The sequence below is a fragment of the Bombus fervidus genome, chromosome 12 (assembly GCF_041682495.2).
Source record: "Bombus fervidus isolate BK054 chromosome 12, iyBomFerv1, whole genome shotgun sequence".
In the NCBI taxonomy this organism is placed as follows: Eukaryota; Metazoa; Arthropoda; class Insecta; order Hymenoptera; family Apidae; genus Bombus; species Bombus fervidus.
Window position 1 is genome coordinate 11,232,058 of NC_091528.1, and position 27,685 is coordinate 11,259,742.

General features: G+C 43.1%; 2 protein-coding genes and 1 long non-coding RNA gene across 4 annotated transcripts; 2 read left to right on the forward strand and 1 right to left on the reverse strand.

The window, feature by feature from the left end:
- The first annotated feature begins 521 nt into the window (after positions 1 to 521).
- On the forward strand, positions 522 to 7,340 carry LOC139992679 (uncharacterized). Its single transcript, XM_072013792.1, has 3 exons — positions 522 to 942; positions 3,726 to 3,947; positions 4,268 to 7,340. The coding sequence occupies exons 1-3, from the start codon at positions 867 to 869 to the stop codon at positions 4,447 to 4,449; spliced, it is 480 nt and encodes a 159-aa protein (XP_071869893.1). The 5' UTR covers positions 522 to 866; the 3' UTR covers positions 4,450 to 7,340.
- A 690-nt stretch (positions 7,341 to 8,030) lies between these two features.
- LOC139993276 (uncharacterized) lies at positions 8,031 to 26,391 on the reverse strand. Of its 2 annotated transcripts, none has more exons than XM_072014848.1 (8): positions 26,250 to 26,391; positions 18,135 to 18,178; positions 15,793 to 15,935; positions 14,472 to 14,690; positions 11,201 to 11,895; positions 10,921 to 11,120; positions 10,650 to 10,812; positions 8,031 to 10,436 (listed from the first exon to the last, which is right to left on the reverse strand). In XM_072014848.1, the coding sequence occupies exons 2-8, from the start codon at positions 18,169 to 18,171 to the stop codon at positions 8,816 to 8,818; spliced, it is 3,078 nt and encodes a 1,025-aa protein (XP_071870949.1). In that variant the 5' UTR covers positions 18,172 to 18,178; positions 26,250 to 26,391; the 3' UTR covers positions 8,031 to 8,815. The 2 variants fall into 2 exon arrangements, with proteins under 2 accessions (XP_071870949.1, XP_071870948.1); XM_072014847.1 differs by having other exon boundaries at positions 18,135 to 18,181.
- On the forward strand, positions 14,596 to 26,366 carry LOC139993280 (uncharacterized). Its single transcript, XR_011801346.1, has 2 exons — positions 14,596 to 14,737; positions 25,930 to 26,366. It is a non-coding gene; the product is annotated as an uncharacterized lncRNA (long non-coding RNA).
- Positions 26,392 to 27,685: the final 1,294 nt, after the last annotated feature.

Below are 27,685 nucleotides of genomic sequence, written 5' to 3' on the forward strand. Positions count from 1 at the left end.
AACGATCGATTCCCCAAATGTATGAAACGTACCTTTTGTACGATATAGGTACGTTTAAAAATGCACGAATTCCATGCTTTTGAGAAAAATTGATTCCATGTTTCAAAAATAACCTGCTTGGGAATCGATTTTCGTCAGTCAAATGTCGTAGTTACATAGAAGGAGAGAAATATGCTATCGTCTTGGTTATCCGTTCTAAAAATATCCATTTTTCATAAATTCGGAATAACATTCGAAATAACAATCGATTATTACTTGGTTTTCCAATATGATCGATAAATATGAAAGTTCAGATTAGATTCAAATAGGAACACCGTTACTTTTCGTAACATTCGTTTTATAATATTTTTTCAGCTGAATTAGTTAGAAATAATAGATTTAAACAGCTTGTGCGTGAAATTTCGTTTTGATCGTCGCGCCAATCGGAGGTACACGCGCGTACCATAGCGCCATCTCGATGTCTCGAAATCGAAACACATTCTGCGATTCTCGATGCCAATTGAGTTCGATAAGTGCAAATGGTCGTTTAATAACAGATGATTGAACGCGTTCCGCGGCGCGGCCTAGCATTTATCTGTCAAAACTGGTGACGGTCGGCCGATCGGCAATGAGCCGGCTTATGCGTGCTTGTTGATTGTTTTTGCGCTGAGGTTTTTAGGTTATCTAAACGAATACTTTACCGAAAGACGTGCGTGTACGTTTTGTGCGTTCAACATTGGGTTTCCCGAGCGGCACAAACGCATCGATCGTGAGCGTACTTTGAATACTTTCGTTGATTATTATTATTATGTGATCGTGAATCAGGAAGGACCGAGAAGAAATACAAAGAGCAAGCGTCAACAAGAGAAGGAAAAAAAGAAAGCAAGATGCGAAACGTTCGAGGCAATGTTTTCTGCTATCTCATCGTGGCACTGCTTTTTCTAGCGCCATCCAGTTACGCAGGTAAGCATGGATTCTCTGAAACAATTTACAGTCGGCGTTTGCCAGCAAATTAAGTGTCTGTGCACCGAGCGAGGCCGAAATTGCTTCGTTCAATCGAAGCATCGGGGTCACCCCTGTAAGGCTACAATAGTCTTCTTCCGCTTTTTCTCCGTCTCTCCCTTTACCCCTCTCCTGTACTCGTTCTCTTTCTTTCTGGCGCGCGCGCGCGCTCTTTCTTTCTTTCTTTCCATTTCTCTCCAATTCCCTTGCTCTCCGACTATCCGCGTGTCTCTTCTCCTCTTGGTGCTTATGGTCCAGAAATCGAGCCGCCGCGAGTGTTGTGTTTTTCAACGCCACATCGATATGTTTCACTGGTTGAAACACGTTTCTCTCGCTCCATTCGCTCGCATATATTCCGTGTTCAATTTTTCAAACATCAATTACTGCCGTGTACATACTGTCCCAATGGAAGATAAATGATTAACGTAGCACGTAGCAGACGCTCGTTATCGCATAATCAATTTGTTTCGGTTGTACGGTAGTTGATATATAACGGCCGGTATTTCCCGTTGTAATTATATGCCCGACAATTTTTTCTTTCCACGGATTTCCATGAACCTACGGACGAAATATACGTCGGCAATATTTATTTATTATTGCCTAGCCAGAAGGTACGAAGCTTATCGCGTTCAATTACAGTTGTTGATATATTTTACACCTTTGTTCGTTATTTTTGCTCGAGGCACACAGCGTTCACTTTATAACGAAGAAGATGAGTCAATGTTATAACAAATCCATACGTAGCGTTTAACGTTATTCAACACGAATGCTAGTATCAGTATCAGTATCAGCAGCAGCGTCGTCCTCTTTCATTCCTCGCCATCAACGAATAGCGCAAGATAAATAAGACACGCACGAATCTGCTCAATTGAAAATGTAACTTTGTGTCTCGCATCCCTTTTCGTGGGAAATAATTAACGCGCAGTTGACGTGCAAACGCTTTATTTAGCGGTCGTAATTAGCTCTGCGAATGAATAATATTTCGCGACGATTCCGTTAGTCATCCTGTATTGTCCGCCCATGTAATTTATTTTACAGAAGATACGGTTATCAACCACGTACGTTCAATGTTTCTATCATGGTCCAGTACGTGCTATATAAAATAAAGTAACAGACTTATTAACGGTCTAACTATAGTCGCTAGATTTACATACAGTGGCTATAACAAGTATTTCGCCTCTTACTGTATTTCTTATAGTATTTATATACTAATTAATTAGATTCGTGTATATCAAAATTTCGTATCGTTAACTTTTATATTGGTACAAAAGTCGGAGAACGAGCGTACGTGCAAATAGTTTTCGGTTGTTATGTAATATTTTTTGGTAGAGTTCCGCCGTTTCCTTTAATAGCGCGCACACGTAACGTAAAATCGAATGATGTTAAATGAAAGTTGTCGTTGTTCTACAAGCGTAAATTTTTAACCAAACAGTGCCGCGATACCGTATATTAATAAATATAATTGCAGAAAACCGAATGCGATGTTTGAAGGCAAGCAGATATTCCTAACACTGCCTTCAACGCTCGCGAAATTCGTTTGCATTTTTACAAGCGTATTGCAACGAGGCACCTTATCGAATTAATGCGATACTATCGGCTTAAATCAGAAGAAAGTCCGTTAATTTGCTTGACTCAACCAACCTCCGTGTAGTTAACCTCTGTATTCTAGCTGATAAAACGAATTCGCCTCGATTAACTGATTCAGCCAATTTCGGCTCACGCAGTGTCGATACAGTCGCAATGATATACCAGTGTCGCTTCTCGTTGGAAGCGCTTTGTGTCTTTTGTTCAAACGAAGCGAAAAATGATCGTTACTGTCGGCTGACTCCGATAGCGATAGAAAAAGACGATAATGACGAACTCGTGACTATGAATTTGCCGGCAGTTATCGTTATCGTTCAATTCGAGCGAGACGATCATATCATTAACAAACTTTTATTCTTCTTAGCCGTCTATTGTTTTGCGTGCATTTTATGCAAATCGATTAATAATGATTCATTAAACGGATACACTGCAGAATCAAAACGTGGTCTTTGTTCGTGCAGACCGTAGCTCACGAAAGTACATGTTTGAGGATTTATCGTAGGAAATTTTATGTACATATTATCTGTGTTATATAAAGACATTCTTAAATTTCATTCATCGCTGTAACGATACATGGCTATGATGATTCAATCGGTATTTAAAACCAATCTGACAATATATATAGAAATTAGAAAAGGATGCAAACATTTATTTCGTAGGAAATCAATGTTCGTATACATAAATAATTAACGTTAAAACGATCCTTTTAAGCAAATGGCCGTTTAAATATTTTTCTTATCTTTGTGAAATACGTGTTTACGCAAAATATCGAAACGTTTCATACAACGCACGTAGTATATTGGTCAAAGGTTTCTATAAACGTTCCAACATGTTCGAGAAATATTTTATTTTGCACTCGTACGATCAAAGTTGCCAAAGTACATTAATGCCACAAATGTTTCCGGGGCTAGAATATTCACGTTGTTCATCGTCGATGGTGCAGCGAAGCTCTGATTCGTTTCACCGTTTACCTGCTGTGGTTGATATCCATACCTATTAACCTTCCCTTAGACGAATCAGCTAAGCTTTCCTCTACGTCTCCTGCTTTCGATTCATGCAATCTTTGTATTCGGTTGATCGGTACGATCTCTCGTACGATGTAACGCTACTTGTTGATCTCGATGCGCTACCTGATTGAGAGTAATTTACCGTCTATTCAGATGTTTCAGCCGAAAATGCGACAAGCCAATTTCAACGGTGCGACATCAACAAAGCGATGGATCAGTGTGGCGAAAACGAAAGATGCTTCAAAAATTCGGAGAACGAAGAAGCACAGTGCAGATGCGTGAGAGGTTTCGAAACGGACGGAAGCCAGTGTGTCCAGGTTACTACGTTTCGCAACGTAATTATCGATCAGTCAACGATCGAAGTCCACTCAGGAGGTATATATATATATAAAAACGCCGACAGCGAAAGATTTAATCTAAAACTTTAACTCGGTAGTGAAAAAGTTAGCTTGGTATCGGCGCAAACTAAACTATTCCGTGCAAATCTCGTAAACGGTCGAGCAAACAATTTTCCACGTTACGTTATTTCCCTATTTTTTCTCTAGATTGATAATACGATTGCGTTAACTCCCTTAACTATTGTACATAGAGTAACCATGAGATAGGATTATCGTGGAAGGAAATGTCTAATTAAGAAACGCTAGGATATTTCATGTCGATGGTGTTGAATGAAATTATTTTAAAATTTTGTTTAGGTAGTTCCATAGCTGCTGGCTTGTTTATACTGACTTTCCTCATAGTAATGAGCGTGTTACTGTATTTCGTCGAGAAGCGATATAAGTGGTTGCAACGAGTTCGACAGCTTCGTTCAAATCATTACGGCAATGTGCTAGTCACAAGAGACGACGACGACGATGACGATTCACCGATAGCGTAAGCTGGTACCTAATAGTAATTAATACGTGTGCCGTGTACAAAGTGCGAAAGTTTTTAACAAAAGCACGAACTTTAACGCAGAGACGCTCAGTTACACAATTCATAATTTAAAGCGACAAGCTTTGAGTTACCGCTGCGCGGATCGCCTTACCGAATAACCGCGATAAAAATCCAGTACCGGTTCATGTCCAATTCCCTCGTCTTCCCGGGCGAGTTGTAAGGAAATTTCGATCGATTTCTCTATCGATTTCTATCGAGTTCTATAGAGTTCTATAGGCAATGAATTTAACCGCTTATACCTCCGTGATCGTGACTTGGAGTATTCGACATTTCGAGAATCGAACATTGAACGTCGCACATGAACGTCTTCTCTTGGAGCTTGTTACGCTTAGGGAACAATATTGTGTAACTCTGTGTACCTATATATGGAGGCAAGGTTTTAGATACCAGGTATGTGCGAAGCAAAATATCGTCGAACTGAATTAAGAGGCTAAATGTAAACGAGTGTTAGTGTAAGTAGACGTGTTTTATGCCGATAAACGTAAATCTTTCATCTTTGAACGCGTAAAACATATCCATCTCCCATTTTTTACATAACATCCATTCAGATGTTAATGACACATATGTACGTTTTTAAAGGTAAAAAGACATTTCACCGACAGCGACGTATTGGCAGCGTTATTGATAATCGCACGATATTTATGTCGCCGTTATTTAACGATTGAAAATAGAGAACATTTGCATAAGAATACTGCTACTTGCACGATCACCGATTCTACGTTTATATACAATGGTTATAAAGGATACGGGATAACTGACTGCGGTTTCGATAGTTTGTAAGAACATATTGAAAGCATAATTTTTTACGATAACATTAAGAAGCTGGTCAGTAAACTTTAACACGTTATCGATATGTTGTATAAAATCGGTGATTATCGGTCCATCTCTTTGCTGTATACAAAATTTAGGATGAATTACATATTTACATTCTCAACTGTATCTTCGATCGATGCAATGAAATTTGTGCATGTGACGCGATTAAACGTCGATCCGATAATTTTATAGACTGTCTTCCTTTGCAAGATTGCGTATAAATTTATATTATTGTTTGCCGATGCTGAAACTTTTTGCAAACCGACGATACACTCGGGATTCGGGAATCGTGTCGCGTGGATAAAGTTTTACCGTTCTCTCTGAATGTCTTGTTCTTTCGAGGATAACTCTCAAACGGATGTCACTTTACCAAAGAATAAACATTTCAGAATCTAAATTACGATACACATACGTGCCAGCTGCGAGCAAAGGTATCCTTTTGTTACACGTATATGTGTCATTTTATAATCCTAATTAATTAATAATATATATTGCGTATAGTAAGCTATCTACACTATCTACCGCATAATTACCATATATTATGTAATATATAATTAATTAATTATCATTAAAAAGTTTCTGTCACGTATGATTAGTACACTCCCTAAATATTCCTGCAACGTTATTAATTAACCGCTAGGGGAGTCGATGATTTTTGTCTTTGTTACGAGTCGAAGGGAGTTAACTTTTAAACTGCAAGACGTTTAGACACTGCTACACTCATACCAAAAGAACGTTACATTTCTTATCGCGCTCGGTATTGTTTTTGTAATATAAAGAAATTTGTAAATAACTTTCCGCCATTCCGCGGGTGCGTATTCTTGCCAGCCAATCAGTCTCTTTCCTATAGCGTATAATCTAATTGTGATTCTAAAGAAAATCGCATATACATACACGAATATTCCTAAGAAAAGGGACGAGTCTCTATCTCTTGCGAAAGATTATTGAAACGTACACATTTGCATTTATTTTGGATTTATACGCATATTTATATATATATATATATCAAGATATATATATAAATATAAATATTATATATATATATATACATATATATATTTAACCTATTCTTATACTCTATCATTTATGTACAGAACTACGCGCTAGAAGCTAATCAGAGCAATTAGTCGGTGCTCGAGATATCGATTCTGATTGGTTAGACCGCTCGGCATCGTGAGACGAGATTTGATATTTTTATAGTTGGCGAGTACAAATTGAAACGGTGCGACAGGTATTAGCGAATTATTGTTTTTAGTTGCGTATCGCCGGAAATTCGCTCGTAGTTTGCGATACGATCATAGATGCGATGAACGTCACCGCTCATTTCACTTGTTAACGACACGTCTATTAGAATACACTTCTGCGATGCAGTTTGACAATTCGACTGACTGTAATTATTGTTACCGTTTTTCATAATAGCCACGTTTACGCAAAACATCGACAATCTTGCATCACAACTTGTTGCGGTAGTTGGAGATCGAACGAAGCGAGATGGAAGAGAGAATGTCATTCTATAGATCTAATTCATCCTTTCGTATTTACAGGGATGACTTGGTTTGTGCGTACGTGGCTCTGTTGAGTTGTAAATTTTACTCTGTGATGTATTTTACGTTATCCTTGATGAAACATTTATCATCGATTAATTAACGTTCTCGTGGCACAATTTGTTAAGAGTAATACTAGCTCGATCGCAGGAACGTACCGTATTTTCGAGTTCCTCGACGTTGTACGTACATATCGCATAACTGCTTTAAATGCAAAATATCAACAAAAGATTTGATCGTTTCTCCGGCAATGAAACATCGTTTTTTCATAGTAAATTTTGTGGCCAAAAAATGTCTAAAACTGCGCGTCTAAAAATTAAGAGAAATCTAAGAAAAACCACTGAATTTTTCTATTTCTAATAAATGCGTACGAAACGTGTCATCAGAATTAAGTCATCAATGACCACAATGAAGAATTTGTAAATATTCAACATCGATAAATATAAAATAGAAAATAAAGAAAATAACACTAAAACGCTGTACCATTGATTATTTTACGTTCCTCTTAATCAACCTGTTTAATTAATACGTACCGTTATTCATTCTCGTATAATTTAATCTTTACGTAAGTTATGCGACAATGAATAGAATTTTGATCTTTTTAAGGTAGAAGATGATCTTATTTTTGTGGGTTTCCATTCGTAGCAACCTCCCCGTGGTGAGACCTGGGCAATCGATATTATTTACGATACAATACCTGTATTGTACGATATAATACCTGTATTGTACGTACGTAATATCGAGCTAATGGCTACGAGATCAACCTTCGTTTACTGCATATACCTTTGGAAAATTTTTTTAAATTAGTAAGAAATACATTTAGTATAAAATAGTAACATTTATATACGCACAGTCGATCGATTTAATAATTAATTTTAATAGTCGCGTCGTTATATGCAGTGTTCGAGGTTGATCAATCTCAATATTTTTATAGCAAACGTCTACTAGAAGAAGGAAGAAAGAAGAAAGGAGCTTGAACGCGCAGAGAAAAGAGTGCAGACGTTGAAGAGAGAAGAAAATTCGGTCCGCAATAAAGTTCATATTGGAATATGAATTAGATTTATACTAATTTGTCACTCTTTGATATATTAATATTTTAAATATAGACGTCGAAGAAGAAGAAAATTCAGGCTGCGACGAAGTTCATGTTGGGATATGAATTAGATTTTTATACGTTTTGTCACTCTTTAATATCGTACGTCAAGACTGGTATAATTTACATTACATTAAAGATAAAATGCATACTCGAGAAAACTTACTTGCTACTATTGTCGAAAAGAAAATCGAGACGACGAATGTGCTTTCGTAGAAAACTGCTTACACGCGTATCATCGCACTGGGAGTAATAATTTAACCCGCAAGGAATAGTGAATAATCGTGCGCATATTTACAAGTTTAGCCGAAAGTAGAAACCGTTGCAATTTACATCATCGATCAGAGATTTATACTGTGACGGTTAATAAAATAAAAATAGTTGAACAGCTAATAAGTTAAGCTAGTTAATAAGTAGCTAATATTTAAAACATAGTTTTTGAAAAAGTACTACAGGGGAGAACGAATTTAACGTCGTCGATACTAATGCTAAAAGCTATTTTGGACGGTGATAGTTTTTCGATCGTTCTAATTTCTGGATTCGTGATGATTCGTTTTAACTGTGCTCGATATTTGTAGTAGTTTGATTATTCGGATATTCGTTCTCTACTTTCAAGATCTAATACACGAAAACCATCCGCTTTCCTATCCCCTCCTATGAAAGACATCGAAAAGTTTGACCACACGATCAAGGGTCTAATAAATTCCTTTATTCTGAAAGGAAGTTAGCTTCTGTAAAAGATTGTTCCTTGAAACGTTCGATCGATGGTGGTACAATGGACGAAACGTGCCCGAATCGACCGATTTCCTAACGTTCCAAAGCTTTCTGTCAAGATTTCTTCGTCGTTGGTATTTGTTTCAGTAGCCGGTGTAATCGTGCCATGATCCTCTTTGCGGCCTGTATTGCGCTCCACCGATCTGAATCGTTTCGGGCGTTCTGTAATATACGGTTCTCAGTCTGTCGTTGTTGCTAACTGCTGGCAAAAATTGTGAATTAGAAACGAATGGTTTCTGTTGCTGTTGATTTACGGGCCTGGAAACTTTGTAATTATTCTCGGATGATTGTAGAACCGCGTCTCTTCCTAGTTGTCTGTGAAGAGGTAGAACGAATCCACTGGGCAAGTTTGCCTCTTGATTCAGCGTAGGCGTTAACGCGTCGTTCAAAGTGACGTCGTACTCGCTTTCCGGGATATCCTGCAAGCGGTGCGTCACCTCGTTCAGCCTTTGTTTCACTCTGTAACTCTGAGGCCCTGTTGGTTGTTCCTCAGCTTCGTCGTTTTTCAAGGTAGACCCGTAAACGTTCGAATTTTCGGTCACGGTTAATCGACCTTTGTTACGGAACGAACCCGAGACTTGCACGTTTCCTTCGTTGCTCTGCTGATTGGAAAATTCCTCGGTGGGCCATTTAGCTAGTCCTCCAAAGTTCTGTTCGTTTTCTGTTTGTTCCTGCTTGGATACCCTGCCAAACGCATCGCTTATAGTCTTTTGTTGTTCTTCTTCCCTTTGTCTCTCAGTCGGCCTTCTAATCGCAGGTCTCGCTATAGACGTATCATATTCGTCGTTATATCCATGCTGACTCTCGGTTTGAACATTCCTGTACGTGTCGTGATTTTCGTTTTCCTCTTGTTGCGTTTTAGGCTCTTGATCAGATTCTCCGAGATTTTCCTGCGTTGCCTCATGCACGTAATAATTTTTCCCTCTCTCCTGAACGTTTGTCCTTTCAGTCGGTCTGTCCTCTTCCTTCTTAGACGTGGTAGCTTTCACACCAACCGGAGACAAGCCTCTTGGATTAGGGTTTCCGCCCCTAGATGGTAAGAAGGGTCGTTTAACGATGCGAACCGTGGTTCTTGGCGGTGGAGCGGGTGGATCTTCCGGTTCGTCGTAATAATCTTGCGAGTATTCGTCCAACGACGCGGTATGATAATGGCCACGATCACGCTTTTCGTCCTGATCTCGTTCTTGGTAATCCGACTGCTGACTCGTTCGATACGATTCTCCATCCTCGATCGGCGTTCGCGTTGTTTGAGTCTGCGCAGATTTGGCTTGTTTTTCGGCAAAAGCTTGTCTATCGTTTGCGGGTTCTTTCGAAATTGATTCTGCTTTATGAACGAGCTGTTCGGGCAAACACGTGGTAGTCGTCGTAGTGGTAGTGGTCCTTTCCGTGCGATCGTAACCACTGCCTCTTCTGGGCGAGTCCGTAGTTTCCTGTAAATCCTTGGATCTTGAACCCGTCCTAGAACGATCTGGCTCGCGTTCTTTATCTTGAGGTCGATGTGGTCTTTCCGGCTTGTCCGTGTCTTGCATTCTTCCTCGATCACGATCCAGTGGTCTCTCCGCGTTACGATCCTTTCCACGATCGAGGGATCGATCCCTTCCACGTTCTACACCTCGATCCCTATCTCGATCGTAGTAGCGATCTCTCGAGCGATCCGAGTGCTTTCTTGATCGTAGATCGTCTTCGTCGTCCCGATATCGAGTTCTGAAATTAGAAATTTTCTTAATTTTCTTTAACCTAAAGTAACTGTATCTTTTATATGAATGTACGTTCGAAGATGTTGCTGTGTTAGATACGTATGTTACTTCGCGCATTACGCATGTTACGATATCGTTAGATAATGTGTTGCGATCAATTAGTCACGACAGACGAATATACAGATAATTGTATCAGTGTTGTGTACGTACGTTACCTTACCTGTAGGGTCGGCCCCTATCCCTTTCTATGGTGTCATAGAAGTCTCGATCCCTGTCTCTATAAGCTGGTCTCCTTCTCAGTGGTCTTCGAACCGGCCTCACATCTTCTAACTCATCTTCGTAATAGTCATCGTCTGCAACGTCCACCGGTCTTCTTCGAGGTTCTTCTGCAAAGGACGTGGATCGCACGCGTTTAAAATATCGTATCGTATTTGATTTAAATTAATCACGTACACCGAATCGTTTAAACATCGTCGGGATAAGAAACTTACCGGTCGATTGAACAGCTGTAGCTTTGTAGGCATATCTGTCCTGTTCGGAAAGCGGCACGGGTCTTCGAATTTTTGGAGGAGTTCTCGGTCTTGCGTAGACCGATGTTGCAGGTGCTGCAGGCTTTACCAAGCCATCCGAGTTTCCAGTTGCACCCGAAGGCAAAGAACCAGCTTCTTTGTCGTCGTAATCGTCTCTATACCTACGAAAGAATTTGCTTAATTCGTCGTCGAACTCGATCAAATGGAAAAACATTCGCACTTTTGTTCACGAAGAAATTACCTTTTATCGGAGTACCGACGATCGTCGGTGTCTCTGAGCCTCGACTCGGTTCGTCGATCGTCCAATTCCGCGTCGTCGAGTTCTCTAGACGCGGACCTTGATCCTTGATCGGGATCTCTAGATCTGACTCTTGTATCTTCCTCGAGAGGATCTCTCGCCCTAGCAGGGTCTCTTCTGTTGCTTCTAGGCGGATACCGATCCCTGGCGCTCGCGTCACGATCTCTCTCGTCCCTGGGGATTCCTTCCCGAGACCTTGGAACGTCTCTGTCTCGGAAGTCACGATCCCGATCTCTGAAGTCACGATCTCTGTCTCTTCTGTACTTTCGGTCGTCGTAGTCGTACTCGTCTCTGCTGTAGCCACGTGGACGACTATAATCGTCGTCGTAATATTCTTCGTCGTAGTAATCGTACGCTGGTCGTCTTCTGAAGGGTCTTCTTCTTCTTGGAAGATCTCTGTCCCTCGGTAGCTGACGTCCTGCGGCCGCTGTTACCGGTGCCACGGTAGTTGTCGTCGACGTGGATGTTGTGGACGTTGTAGTGGCTTTGTAAAGGGCGTCGTTCCTGTGCCAGTATTTCTTCGAATTGGCGCAGTCGACTTCGGAGACGAAGTGGCAGATGAAGGTCTTTTGGTCGAACGCCGTGAAATTCGCGCACAGGAAGTCGTATCTCGTTCCGAAAAGGCAGTGGTGGTACACCTTGAAAAAGAAGAAAAGCGGATCATTGGATTTTTCATGGATACAAACAGATCGTGATAAAATTACAGATATATCGAAATCAAAAACGAAGAAGCTTTGAAAGTTTGGAATTCGTGAAAGTAGGAACGCTTTTTTTTTGTTCTTCAAGGAGTATCTATCTCGTCGGGAACATTTTGATCTTTTTTTTTTTTTTTTTTTGGAAACGATCTTCGACACTCGTAACATACTTTTCACCGAACGCAGACGCTGGTCGTTGCTAGACGCTATCGTAGCTTTCACACCGTGACTACGTGTGCTCGAGTAATTGCCACAAGCGCGTCTGGTGGTATTACACATATAGGCGGCTTGTCTCTGTAAAATTATCTACGACTGTCTGGTCGGATTATCTAAAGGTATTATCTAGAATCATTCAGAGCACGTCCAGGTTGGTTCGTACAACAACTTCTTCGTTCGATTTTGTTTCTTCGAGACGCTGTCTCATTCATTTTTTCATCGTCTTGAATGACAGACGGGGATTCTCGTCTACTTCCTTCGTTGGCCAATCGTTATTCCCCATTTTTTTCTCGTTTATGCCAATTTTTAATCGAATCTCTTTGTACGAGCGCTCGCTAGTCTCCAACAGACTGTAGTTTCTCCATGCTTTGGTAATTTTATTGGAAAGTCAGAGTCCCCTGTTCTAAATTGCAGGAAGTAACTCGTTGCGTATCTGCATGACAAGAACGCGCTCGGTTTAAAATTACTCGAAACTCTGCTGTTGTTTCCAAGCATCTCGAACCCGGTTAGTCGAACGATTTCGCGATGATAGATCGCGATTATTGCTCAACTTTTAAACGCTAAATGTCAAACGTACGGCCAACTCGACCACGAACGGTTATCGGAGAAGCACGATCGCCCCAAAAGTATCGTAAAACCATTTTAGCGATCGCAAGTTGGATGAAGCGAAACACGCGTCTAATTGCGAAACGTTCCATCAGATCGCTCCGCTTTGCTTCGGAAGAATTTTTCTTTTACTCGTTTCTCTATGATATCCTGCTTTGCCTCGGCATCGTTGCTTCACAGAGGGCCGAGCGAGGCGAATCTGCGAACATTTGCATGACAATAGGCCCATTCGTTCGGTAGCTGGGGCTAAACAATCGATAAGGAACGTCGGAAAGGGGTACTTTGCAATCGCTTTCACAATCGCAAGATCGCCGCGCGTGATTCTCGAAACGGTCAGGGACGGGAAGTGTATCGGACCGCGAAAGTCTCTTCTCTTCTTCGTGTTTTTTCCGCCACAACCTCGTCTTCCTCGCTTTTCCAACCAGCATTCACCTACGCGTCGACGTGTAAAATTTGCGTTTCCTCTCCAAGTACTAAATCGTCCACTAAATTCGTTTCGTTTATTTCTCCATTATTTAAAAAAGTTTGCAGTTTCAGTTCCGTTGCTTTGAACGTAAATGGACGATCGATTTTAGAATGTTCGAAGCGTTTGACGCTTTTTTAAATCGATAAGTTTTTTGTTCTATTCGGATCACGAATTTTGTTTCTCTATTCTCCATAAGGTTAATCATTTCGTTTTGTGTTGATAAAACGCATTACGAAAAGGATAAACTTGCGTCGTGGCAGCAACTTGTCAGACCTAATGGATAAAGATGGTTCTCACCATCAAACTGCGATCTCTTTCGTTCGCGGTCGGTGCTCGTCCCGTCGATAGAAACGGAAAAACCGCAGTCACGGACCGTTGACGTTTGTTCATTGCGCGAGTGGACGATACACCTTGTCAGAAATCTTTCCCGGGCATTCATCCAGATGACACTGACTTTCCTTTTCACTAGAGCGATCACGATACCCACTTTTACTCTTGCAATGGACGCGATCGATCCCACGTTTCACGATCGTTTCGCGATTACGAACCGATTTCCGCAAGAGTGCTACGCACGATGTTTCTCGATACTTGCATACGTTTCATCGTACACATTGTATCTTTTTTCATAGCGTCCCTCCTGATAAACAATACTCTGGAATTTGTCAAGTAAATTCACGAGAGTGGGCAAAGATTTAAAGCGACTCGGCAAAGTATTTGGACATGTGCCTGGAAGATGTTTGCGAACGTGTTACGCGTCATACGTAACTTTTTAAAATGTTATTACTACTATGTATTATTTGTTAGTAAGCGTACGTTATATCGTTGATGAAATTTCGAAATTTCGAAATAGTTGAGAAGCAACAGGCGTTTTCTCACACGCGGATTAGCTTGTCCTCGATCTTACAGTTTTATGCGCGAGTTCCGCGTTGTAGGAATCTTCGTGTTACTTCTGAGAAGGTCTCCGAGAAACGAAAAACGATAAACAAACGGCAAAGTTCGCTTAATTATGCAGAATGATCGTGAACGTAAAATAACGTAGAGAATAAACGAACGGTCGAGCGCCTGTTCCCCTTTGGAACCTTCGAGGCATCTTCCAGTCGGCGGTTGTATATCCTTCGAGATGTTCACTTTATTTGCAGAAAGAGAAAGTCCACCAATTTTCATCGCCAAGAATAGCTAAGCGATTGATACCGCGTCAAGCAGAATAATTACGAAGAGTCATAGTTCTCACCTGGCATTTGTGAGGCACGCTTGCGTAAAAGCCATCGTGAAGACCATCACATTTAAAGTCGATATCCTCCGGTATGCTGTTGTAAAACGGATAATCGCTGAGATTGTAGCCGTTCAGTTCACGAGGCAGATTTGGGTCCCAGATGTAATCGATCTGCGGGATTCCTGTGAGGACGTGTCCAGTCGTCGCGTTCGTTTCGGTGGCCACCGTTGTGATCGTCTGAAGAAAGTCACAAACAGCATTCTCGATCAGTTACATTACCACTCGTAAGTATCTGGACACGTTGATCGATTTGTAATAACAATACGCGCATATCATTAAAATTTATTATTTTTTTCTACAGTCAACGTATATATATATATATATATATATATATATATATACACCAGAGTACATTAAAATTAAATACACAATTCGATCGAGCGTCGATTGATTTTAAATACTATTGCTAAAATCACGATATCTCTCTTGATTTGGAAGAATCTTATTTGCCGTGTCGACGTATAGTCCGACGATCGAACGAGCTAGAGAATAATCAAGTGCTCGAGTAACAAGATTGCCCTTTTTCATGCCTGACGCCTGCAGATACAAATTTTCTAAGGATTTCCGAGTCTTTTTATTTGTAATTTTCAAACATTGCCATTCTGTCAAAAGTTAAGCAAGCGTTCACACGTTTGCGAGCGTAGTAGCGTGTACCTAGTCTGTGAAACGGTAGTTATCTAATGCATCGTAGTTCTACCGTGGCTCTTGGTAACGATCAGTGATGTGCTCGCGATGCTACTTCGATGATGTCACGGTGCCGTTTCTATGTGAAGGTAAACTTGTCTTTGAACGCGCCCCAATGGTGGTTTAGATAGACCTTAATTAATTTAATATGAACGTGGCGTAATCGAGAGATCTAAACCGGTGGATCGTCGTAAATTACAACGATTTTGGAGAGACGCTCGTTAGAATAAAGAGACGTATCGTTTAGACGATGCTACCGGTATCGCGATCTTTCGCCCTATGCATCTTCGTTTCGTTGCATCAAGTACACTGGTACGTATAATTGGAAAATAGAAACAGACGCGTGGTTTGTCGTGACCGTAGCATCATCAACGCGATTTGCATCATCGACGATAAACGATCTGCCCGTTCTATTCCTGCAGCGGTAAATCGAGGCGCGACACGACAGGATCGCGCTACAACCACGCTTCGCATTATAAATTCACTGCTCGGAGCTACGCGAGCAACGTCTCGATTCGATTAGATACGCCAAAAGAAGTTGAGCGCAATTATATCTCTATGTCTGCGATTAGAATGTTACTTTGTTAGGACATACCTCTGTATCTTCGTTTTCATTCTCGTGGACGTGGCTGTCTTCGGTGGTGCTGCTAGTGGTCGTCGACGTGGAAGTTGTCGCGATCTTGAATTTCGGCCTGGTAGGCTTTCGTTCGGCTGAAACTGCGTTGGTCAACAGAATTCCTGAAATTGAGAAAAAAAAAAAAAGATATTCGATATTGGTTGGTAAAACGAAATACGATTTGAAACTTCGTAGTCGATCTTTTCCCTTCGGTTTTCCCGTATTGCGGTAAACGTTGTCGATCGAAACGTGACTATTAAAAGCAACGGGACAGGTTTGATCGCTGGAACGTGCTGGAATGGGACACCGGTTAGACACATGGTAAATAATCAAAGGCCGATACGCATTCACGGATTGCATAAGTCACGAAGAAGCGTCGGCGTTGCGAAACCTGCGCATGAGAAGAGCAGCGAGAGCTCGGTTTTAAGTGTTGCAATTTTCGCGGCGCAGGTGAATGCGTTCGGTTGGGCAATTGTTTTCAAGCAGATCAAGGCTGTCTATCGATCGTTTCTTTCGTGGGTGACTTTCGTTGATTAACGGGGAGATCGTACAATACGATACGTCTAATCGTTTTATTTTCGTCGGACCGACCGTTCAAGGATAAACCTTTGCCGTGTCTCTTATTTTTTCCCGCCAGCATAACGATATTCCGTTAATGAACTTGAATTATCGCAAAATCTTTGCGCACCAACTACGTCTAATTAAATCAAACCGGTTCAAGGTCGGCGGATTGGCGACAACCTTTCGAACCAGACGGGATAACTCGTCGTCCCGTGGAAAAAACGCGCTACTTTCGCCGATACTCTCTTTGTAAGGGGTGTCCGATAGCGAAGTGGATCGGATGGGTAGGATCGACGTGGGTGTGACGGTCTCCTTACGGTCCTTTTCGGAGAGTGAACGTCCTCGATGTTGAAAAACACGTCGCCCGGCAGCGGTTGCGCACCTTCGTAACGGGATCGTGGTTTTCCAAGCTGGAATCGATAACAACGAGCAACCGGCGACGTTGCATAAAAATGAATTATGGGAACGTGCTCGCATTCCGTTTGTGAGAAACGCTGGCGCGGGCACACCCCTGCTGCAAATGTAACGGCGAAACATTTTCGTGACGAAACAGAGTGCCGCAGCGGCGGTCTAAACAAATTGCTTCGTTCCGATTCCATCGTATCGCCAACTAACGATTGTCTTTTCGATTCCCGCTCGAATGGGAATGCCACGGCATTCTCGTTAAAAAAGGGCGTCGTCGCGATACTAATTTCTTTCGCTCATTTTCCATTCAATCGCATAATTTAATTATCACGTTAATGAAATAAAGTTTCTCATAAAAGTTTGAAGATAAGATGGGAGAATCGAAGCAAGAAGTTGATCGGAACTTTTCCACGATCACGCGCGATACATCGATGATGGAACCGATTATTCGAAAGATCGGCGACGTAAACTCGTTTGAGTATGGTAAACATTCGTGCAAAACTATGGCTGAAAATTTGTGCGATGCCGAGGAATCGAGACACGAGTGTAGGGTACACCGTATCGTTCGGTAGCTTTCAAACAAGTTTTCGAAGGCCTCGGCTGGCTGTCGCTCGATACGAGAAACGAATAGTCGTCGAACAAGTGAAAATGTCAGAAACCGCGTTAAGTGTACACGTGATCGTTTAACAATGTCCCGTTGGACGACTGCTTTTACGTCCGGAGGATCGTGTCGGCTAGCGACGAAAGCTGCTTGCTCGAAATTTTGTAATACGTTCGTCTCGTTTTTCCGATGCCTCGATCGATAGAGAATTTCGGAGCTCGTCGGTTCGCATTGCACGTCGCAATAGGACAAAGGAAGCGGACTCGTTGATATGCACAACAGGTTTGTCTTTTCCTTTGTGGATTCTTTCTGTGAAGTTCTTTCGCGCGTCACACGTACGCGGTTTATCTGTGTCGTGAATACGAAACGTAGCATCTTCTTTTTCAAAATAAATTGACAGATTCGATCGTCCTACCGTATCAAACTCTATGAAGCGAACTCGATTCCTACCGAAGGATGAATATACGTAGGTGGGATGCCGGTGTGAACGAACCTCGAACAACATCGATGCTAAACTCTCGAATGGAAGGTCGACCGCTATCTTCGGCATTCCTCTCCGGATATGGAGAGTCCAAAAATACTAAGCTCTGCCACATCGCGATAATCGTCAACTGCGCTTTTACTTCCATCGAAATACGATCGAGAGTTTAAGTCACCGCGAAGATATTAAAAAATCGTGCGCGATACGTTTCAAATGGCACAGGGCGATCGCTGTGTTTTGGCAGCGAGTCTTAGAAACGTATGTTTTACTTACCATACAGAGCGAGCAGAAGCCACCTTTTCTCCCGCATGTTGGCGCTACTGTAACAGGCAGAAATATTTCTAATTAATTCGATGCAAGAATTTCGTAAGAGCGTTTCGGCATTGACGCAATATCGTAGCTACGATCGTATTAAAAATTGACATGGAGGTGGACGTGGATTGCCAAAGCTCGATATCGAGTTGTATAAAGCATAATCGAGACGTAGTTCTGGCGTCGACCGTAGACCGGTGCAGGCACTTGAGCATATGGGAACGGTTAGGAACTTTCTCTGTGCTGTCACCACTGCTAACCATATAATGCAAGGATAATGTAGGTGTTATATAAATGCACGATCACGTAATACCGGGTGTGACTTTGTCGTCATTGCTGCGCATGCTACTTCTGTTAATTACTAAAACAAAGACAACTTCGCTCTTAGGGTACCCGGTATATCTCCTTCTCCGCTTCACAGATGAAACTTTTTCGAAACACCTACTCGGCCTTCTATGAGCAAACAGCGAAGAGAATTGGCACGGATGGCGACGATTTTACAGAAATATATTTCGATAAATCCAGCGGACGATATTCGAAGGTTCAGTTTTTTAATGTATTCGGAGCAGATTCTCTCAATTTCGAAACGGAAACTGGTGAAAGTAGTTTGGAGATAAGATTGGCTTTCGTGTTAGGTTTTGACTACGTAATTCGGTATCTTTTACCTTTCCCCGATTAAAGAGACGATTTACAATATACATGTTCCGCCTTTGAAATAAATTATGTCGTATCTACATTCCCAAGGATTAACATCCAATCGCGCTTAACTCGTCTTCGTCGATTTTTGCTCTTCCGACTATAGAAATTTCTGGTTAAGGTTAACGGATCGAAAACTGTAACGTAAGGCATTGAAAGTTAAGTTTACGGATCTCTCTGTTTAGCATTGGATTCGATGATCGGAATTTTCCAGTCTTGTCTCGGTTTTGGATAAAAAATGTAGAGCATTCGGGTTAATCGCGGCATATTTTCGAATTAATTAAGCGCTCTATCGCGCTCCAGTTCGCAGACGGATCGTTATCGTTCGTGTAAAAGCGGCAGGAAAAAGCAGAAGGATGGCTGCGTTCCTCTCGGAGATAGAGAATCGCCGCGTTGTTCGGTTACACAAGTTTCGTTGTTGCTTTCTTTGCTCGTGTCACAACGAATCGTTGTGCGAGTTCTCAGGCCTGCTGGGAAATTTAGTCGCGTTGTTCGTCTCGTTCGGGAGAAGCCACGATTACGCGATCGTGTTCGTAAGGTATTTCTAAAATGGCTAGAAAATCAAGACGAAATGAATTCTCTCGCCGTTCGACTCGCTTGTAGAATCGCGTAGATACTTTGAAACGCTCTGCGGCTATTCCAGGATAATGCAAATACGTTCCCTCCAACGGACAAACGGAGGATTCCTCTTTATCGAGTTGTGCGCGGAACGCGACACTCGTAACGTTACCTTACGGTGAATTACGTTATGTTACAACACACGTAACGGTCATCCCGCGACCGCTAAAGGTCACCGGAAGTTATGGCTAGCACGACCAGTTGCTCGACCCACTTCATTTCTTAAATACCTTACGATAATCAGTGTTTTCGAATATCCTCCGAGGCGTTCTCCGGAAACGAAATTCTAAGTGAATCTCGTTCTTAAAGCTCGAACAATTCCGTCGTACATGGAAAATTCGTAAAAATTCTACTGGCAGGGATATATTTTCCATTCTATATGCAGGAGCGATTATTATAGTACGTATTTAGAACGTGGTTACCTCCGTTGTTTCTTCCCTTAAGACATTCGCGATTTTTCAGATAAACCATCGACACAAGGCGTGGTTAGAAAACCCGATAGCCTTCAAAAGTCGTACAGGTTGGTGCAACAAGCTTTCATTTCCTCGTGCTTGGAGCAGCTGCTATCGACATTGCGTTATCCTACATTGTTACGAAAAGGTTGTACGTTGGACAGTGGCAATAACGACGAAGCGACGAAGGAAAACAGTCACCGAATGACTGTGTTCCGCGTCCATTCGTACGAGTTTCCGCATTTTTTCCAACATTTATCCCGCGTCAGGTGCTTTGGCAACTCGAGCGTTTCTCTCGATCGTGCGCTCTCAATTGTAAAAACAATTACTTAAAAGCAGAACGTGAGAATTGACTTCTCTCTAGTTTCGTTTCGTTGTTCCTATCGTTATACATATATATCGCAATCGTACACGAAGTAAACGTAGCTCACGTTCACCGGAAACTCGAATCACGGATCATTGTGCAGTGGAAAAAGCTGTTAGAAGTCAGCCAGACGCTTATCGATACGTTGCAAATAGATCGAGCTCGTCGCGATCAAACGTTCCATGAAAAGGTTTTTTGCGGTGAGGTCATACGCTTTCTCGTCGATTTTCCCGTAATCGGCACTTGGATTATCGTTGAGTAACCTTATCGATCTGAGCGCGCACTCGATTCGAGATCGCGCTCGGTCGTCTAACGCAACTGATCGGGCGAGGTCAAGGCACAGAGCAATTAAGTTCGATCCTGAAAAAGGAAGGTAACGCGATATTTTCCCAGTCGTTAGATCAGGGATATGGGATACGATGCAGGCGAATTGAAACGAGGGAACAGGCGCGTTTCACACGACCGCTAGCTGCCACTTTTATCCGCGTTTCATGTTCATTGGACTACGGATTAGTGCGTCGTGGGTAGAAAGTGTCCCGTCGAGACGAGTACCGGTATAACGTACGTTCCATATAGACGCGCACGTCGCGTCTTCTCCAACGCCGTAACTCGTTAGACACTTGTTGCATTCGCGGTGCACAGCAAATAATTACGTACAGTAGATAGAGAGGACTGTGGTCAGACCCGGCGCGATATCAGGCACAGACTCCGTCTCGCTCTTCTCGTTCGTCGCTTTCAATTAAAATCACGGTTTACAGTTATTGGTAGACGCGATCGTAGGATAACGAGGCAGACCACGAACGTGGGTTTCTTTCGCATCGTTAATAATCCTCCACGTCGTTTAGGAAAAGGATTGCTATTTCGTATGTAGAAAGTGTTGGATTGTGCAGGCGAACGAGTATGCCACTGGTGTCGATACTTGCCCGAGGAATATGGAACGAGAATATATCGCGATCGCTTTTATTCACCTAGTAGCTCGAACAGCTGTTGTCGTAACAGAGAGGAATTGGGATAACGCGGATCTACCTTGAAAACCTAGGCCTTGAAAGCATGAAAATATATTTCAATGTATCCTACTCACTCACAGAGACATGAAAATCGTTGCTGCGAAGGTGCGCTTTAATGCTGACTGGTTTTTCGTGTCAAGGTGCCAGAATTATCCGGATTGGTCGCGTGCGAGTAAAGCTGACAAAAGCTGATACGCGACACGCCTGCTTTACGCCATAAGACAACGAGCGTTCGATCGAACGAGAAGAGGAAACAGCTGCCTCGACTACGAAAAATTGCGCTTGTCAGAGTTTCAAAGACCCTAGCGTCCGTTTGTAATCGAACGTCTTCATACGGGTCCTTCTTCCAGAAAGCTACAGTTCTCGATTTTTCGATAATTATATAATTGTATCGTACTTATTAATTACAATTCTTGGTAACGCTTTCTTCTCGTACAAATACCAGTCTGGAGTATCGTTCGGCAAATATAATCGATCTGGCGTTAGCTAAAAGCGGTCAACTTACGTAACGCGGCATCCATTCATCGGTGGTAATCGTTGACTAAGGAGCGCGTTTATCATCGTCGCGGTGATCTCTGGATTCGCGAGTTTTCCGGTCGAGTTTGTTCAACCAGGAATCGAGGACGCGAAGTTTAATTTTTAATTGACAAAATCGTAACGTTTTGTGGAACGACGATCCGTGAGAGGCGGCGACTACGTTGCTCTTGCCGCGGAGAGAACCGGCTTTGGGATAAACGATTTCACTCTCCACAGTGAATAAAATTTATTCGACCGTAAACCGCTATTTGCCACGTTTTATCGACACATTGTGTAAGCCTGCCGCGACAAATAAACCGGCAGAACGCTACAGCCCCAGAACGCTAACGGTGCGAGGCTTCTGCTCGCGAAGTTGTACCGCTTTTTTCTTGGTTCGGCGTTAGTTGGACGGTAAAAGGCAAAAACGAGTCACAAGTTAGCGAAATTAACGATATTAATGATAAGGAAAGCGGTAATAAAACAAGACGTACGCTTTCCATTTGTTTTCGCGGTTCGCAGCCATATTACGCTTATCGGCGGTCGTTCCACGATCCAGAATCCGATTTCGCCATCGTTTCGGAGAAAATTTTGTAACTGGGAGTCGACGTGATTCCGAAACCGCAGGAAAGTGATTGCACGGAAAGAAACACTGCCGGAATCGGAAATTGGACTTGTCTTCTCCTACGAATTTCTTTCTCGCGAGAGAAAGAGACTCGCGTATATAATTAGCGCAATTAACGTGTCGTGAAGCCGTCACGCCTCTTTTCTAGTCTTTTTCAGCCACAGCAACGATAGTGCGCTGAGAGAGCATAACGAGCCCGATACCGAATCGTACAACGGACGTTTTACGATTGCTTCCTACCGTTTCTTAAATTATACCCGCGTCTAGAAATTACACCGCCATCGAATGGCACGAGATCACAGAAGAGCGTGCGATTAATTAGTCGAATTATTATGAAAAGCCAGGTATAGAAAGGACGAACGTTACTAAAGAAACTAGAACTAATACTTGCAATACAATTTACTTAATTCACCACTTTATCCTTCTAGCCTTCTTCCAGAAAGTTGCACGATCGTCTCTGCTTGAATGGAAATTTCACGATCACCGGCTTGTGGTCTGTCTCTCAGTTTCACAGCCGCTGTTCGCATTACTACTCTAAAGTATCGTTCACGAAGACAGATCGTGTATATCGAATTGATCGGTGCAGATCGCGCGGGCATCATCGAAAGTAGATATCGTGCAATATTCGCGCGTGCCACGTAGAAGTAGTCTGACACACTTTGTTTCGTTTCGAAAGCGACGCCGTCAAATTTCGCCTTATCCCGAGGCGAGAAATAGCAGTCAAAATCGTCTTTCCCTTGTCTCTGTTTCCGATACTCGATAGACGACTTAGCTCTCCTTTCTCTGCAGTCGTTAAGAGTTTTGCGTTAGAATTGTCGAGAACATTTTCGAAATCGAGAGGAAAGATCGACTCGCCAAAGAATAAAAAATAGTTGCAAAAATCATTCGCTCGTGCTCGTGCAAGACCAGCAGCATCTCGAGACCACCGCCGAATACTCTTTATAATACTATTTATTATTAATAGCACATTATCGGATACGGTTCTCGTTAGCCGTACACGTGATATTCATTTTCGAGAGAATTCTTTGCAAACGGAATTGTCGACCAGCCTGTTGCGATCGACGCATTTAAAAGATATCGCGCTTGACGAAACTTTCGTCTCTGTCCAATTACGCGTGCATACGTGAAAAATGTTTCGCACCACGTGTACATGTAAGTCGTCGTGTTCAACGTTTCACGTTTGTGATTCTGCTTGGAAGCTGATCGGGACGCGGTGTACTTTGGGGAAAGAATTGGCTCGATTTTCGTGGCAAATCGACCCGGCCATTAAGCCTATTCCGGCTGTTCGATTACGACCAAGTAGCTCGTTTATTTTTCCGACAGCGTATAGCGGGAGAAAGCAGACCGCGGCTGGACGACGCGCGTTCTCGTGTCGTAACGCGGCGTTCGTTCGAGCTCGCGCGCTCTCGATATTGTTTATCGAAAAAGACTCGGTAAAATATCGGTCGACGTGTCAAGCGTAAGCTCGCGAAAGCGCTCGCTGATTGCGCAACAGCCAGCCATAGTCGTCGGCGGTTTATGCGCGATCGAGCTGCGATTTCAAACCTATAATTATTGGAACGAGCCTATTTCTTAGTTTCAGAGGGAAGCAAGCGTTCATTCTCCACGCTACTTTCCTCGCTTTCCTTGCATCCGCTCGATCCTGTCAGATTCCCAGAGCTTTCACGTTTTGCTCCTTTGCGAACAGTTTCTCCGTATCTCGATATAGATTTATGCAAGATTTTTGCTTCGTTCGACATCTCATCGACCGATCGACGATGAATAAAATCACAGAGCGGCGTAGTTTCCGGCCGCGGAACGCTTCCAGACGTTTAAGTTTCCGCGGAGACTCGAAACAGTGATTTCGTGGTGTGGCGAGTAATTAGGCCGGCTAGGCGTGTCGTGAGTTTAACGGGCTCCTCGCGAAATAAATTCACTTTCAAGCGTGTGTAGAATCGGCCACGGAATCCGCCGATCGAAAGTGAATGTGGACGCGTTAGAATGCAATGAGGAGGAAGGAGAGAACGAAAGGGAGACACCGAAGGAAAGAGAAAGAGAGAGAGAGAGAGCGGTTGGTCGAGGCACTGTCGAGGTTACGGAAAACCACGGGATTAATCGATAAAGTAGCCGATCCGCCGTGAACGGCGGTTCGTTCATTTCCATAGACCGTTGAAAAAAATCGCAGCTAGAATTAGCCGGCGTGTAACTTGATTAACGATTAAAATTACGCCCGCTTGTTTATCGCCGTGATGTTGTAAGACGCGTAACTCGCGGAGAACGTTACGCTACACGCCATATTCTGGTGCAAAATGGAAGTGTACTAATGTTGTACTTCACGATATATATAATTCGAACGAATCAGACAGAGAATGGAACTGATCGCGAGTCAGAGCGTTCGAATTTCCCAAGCAATCTCGGCCGGACACTCGATTATCCTCGACTTCTTTTCCTTCGATGGATTGAAATCGCGGAAATGTATAAACGAAGGAGCGTGGAAATGTTCCACTTCCTAGAGATCAACGAGAATTCTTTCTACAATATATATATAAAAAAAAAAAAAAAAATACATACTTCAGTCGTAGTTATGGCGATGCGTGCGTACATTCGCGTGCGTGTGTTCTTAACACGTGTACCGAGCCTGAATATATTTCCTCGAACGAAACCAGTACGTATGCCCGTTAATGCACTGATCCTCGAGCAGAATAGAAATCCGCGATTTCATTCGAAGCTTATTCGGAACGCACGAAAATACCGAGATATGAAAATACAGACTGAAAAACATTGGAAACAAAGATACGACCGACTCGAAGCAAACGCATCGGCGATGTTTTTTTCTCCTTTCACCTTATTAAACAACCTCGAGGGAGATGGTGAGCGTAGGAGTCGCGTTCTTTTTTCCACGAAAGAAAAAAAAAAGGAATGGAAAGTCGGGCGGACGGTAAATTCGACGATAGAACCAGTTCGCTTTCGTTGTCATCCGAAGATGTAAAAACGTTTCGGCGAAAGAGGGAGAGGATGGGATGGTCAGCGAAAGTCCTGGCGCCTTTATTTTACTCCTGAAGCTCTCGCGCGTTGCCCGTTCGTCCTTTCACGATTTCAAACGTACCGTATCGTTTGTCCCGATTTGATCGATCGACAATGCTTCTCTCGTTGTCTCTCGTAAGATGTCGTGAAATATCGAATCGATGGATGCCGGGGATCGCGAAACCGACGAAAGACTATTTTCACGCCAACGCGCCGCACGGTTTTCTCTCCTTACGAAAATTTGACCAGGGTATTGCGCGTGGCCGATCTTTTCTTTCGACTATATCGGGCAAAGAGTTGGTCCAAGTAATTTCTTTAGCCGCGAGGTACGGTTCAAGTCGTCTGGAACGCTCACGTGGACGGATTGTCGCAAGAAAATGCCGACATTCTGGCCGCGGGGAGAAGCCGACGAATCGTACCGTTTGAATAAAACACTGTGATTACCGCTGCTTAAGTAATCCGGATCTAATTTGCCTAGCTCGTCTGGATTCGGTGGAGGAAAGAAACCAACGTTCGCGGGTACGAATAGCGAAGCAATTGCCACTACTTTCGCCACGTTAATCTCGTAAACTCTCCTATTCTAACAGCGAGAATAATCCGATAAAAACCTCGATTTCCATCTAAAGGTATTTCCATTGTAGCTGTCTTTTCTTCGAACGACCAATCTGTTTGCCCGGAATAATCGATCGTTCTTATTCAAACTTTTGCAGATTTTTCGATCGAGAAACTTGCTGTTTCTAGAAAGCGTGCCACGTTCTTAAAGATAGAAGCTGCTTCGGACAAAAGAAATGCACAGACCTGTCTCTCGGCTCCGTCGATTATTCCTTAATCCCTCATGAAAGCACCGTGCTCACATCGAGGCGCACTCCAAGTATACTTGTCACACCTGTACACCGCGCGACTACTTCTTTGCCAGCGAACGATCTCGAGAAAGCACTGTGTTCGGGAGGGCACGCTCGGCAACTCGAAACCGCTCTGAACGGGGGTAGATCGATGCTCGAATTTTCAACAGGAATCACCCGGAGAAACACCGCGTTTGTTGGTTGAGGGCAAGACCGCGTCCGGTCCGGCCAGAAGACTGCGCGATGGAAGTGGAAAAGTCAGCAGCAGGAGCGTTGTGCTCCGGCCAGCGTCGTCTGGTCGAGCTTTCTACGACGGAGGATAAGGTCGAAGAGAGAGAGAGAGAGAGAGAGAGGGGGGGCTGGACGTACATAGGCGCCTTGGCTGGCCTCGCATTGGCGTAGCTCTGTCAAAAAACGGTCCCCACCGAGCGAAAGGTTCGCGAGGAGCACCTGCGTCGCCACCTGATAGTCAGCGTCAACACAACTCGAACAGAACCGATGCTATTTACCGTCGAACCTTTCAAACTTGACTCTTGAGCGACGCGTTAGAAGGCCATCCATTTCTATGGACATCGCATCTTGCTTTTATCGCACAGTCTGTTTTTTACTTTTCCTCCTCTTCTTTGGAGCGCGTCCAAACAAAGGACCAAGGTATATCTCGAGCGGAGTTGCAAAGGTCTCGTGGCGCCTTCAGGGGATTCCGACTCGCGCATCCCTCTGATCTTTCGTAAATAACTTGAGCCAGCTACGCAGCAAACTCCTCGTAATTGTAATTTTTCGAAAGATCGAAGGAACGGAGTGAAAGTGGAACGTCGTCTCCGCCGACGAAGGACACGGAGGAGGACAAAATCGTGGAACCGGCGGCGAGTACATCGCGCCTCTAGAATTCTATTAATCGATAACGATCGCTTTCTCGGCCGACGAAAACGCGCCTAACTCTTTGGAAATAGGGAGTTCGGTTTCCCGCGAGGCTCGCGCTATGATCCTTTCGCAATCGAACGCCGTTAGACGCGAAAAAGCGATCGATTCTCCGAGCTAGCCGACTGGCTTTTCGATAAATCACCTTCAGGGTCAAGCATCGAGCGAATAGAGCTATAGTTACTCGAAGAAAGTATTCTAACCTGCTTCCACTCCTTCGACTAGTCCTTTCTAACTTTAAGGGAATACCAGTGCAATTGACGCGCGTACGTGCCGACCATTTTTGGATTCGTTCGAAGAAGAAATCCGAGATGAAAAGTCTGTTAACCTTCGATGAAAACTGCGACGAACATCTAGCTGCGACTTATTCTTGATTCAGCTTCGTTGACAGGATCGTAAAACAGGATCGTATCACGATAATTGGAAGTTCCCCGTGCCCATGAGATGGATCGTTTCATTAAAGTTCACTGCTTT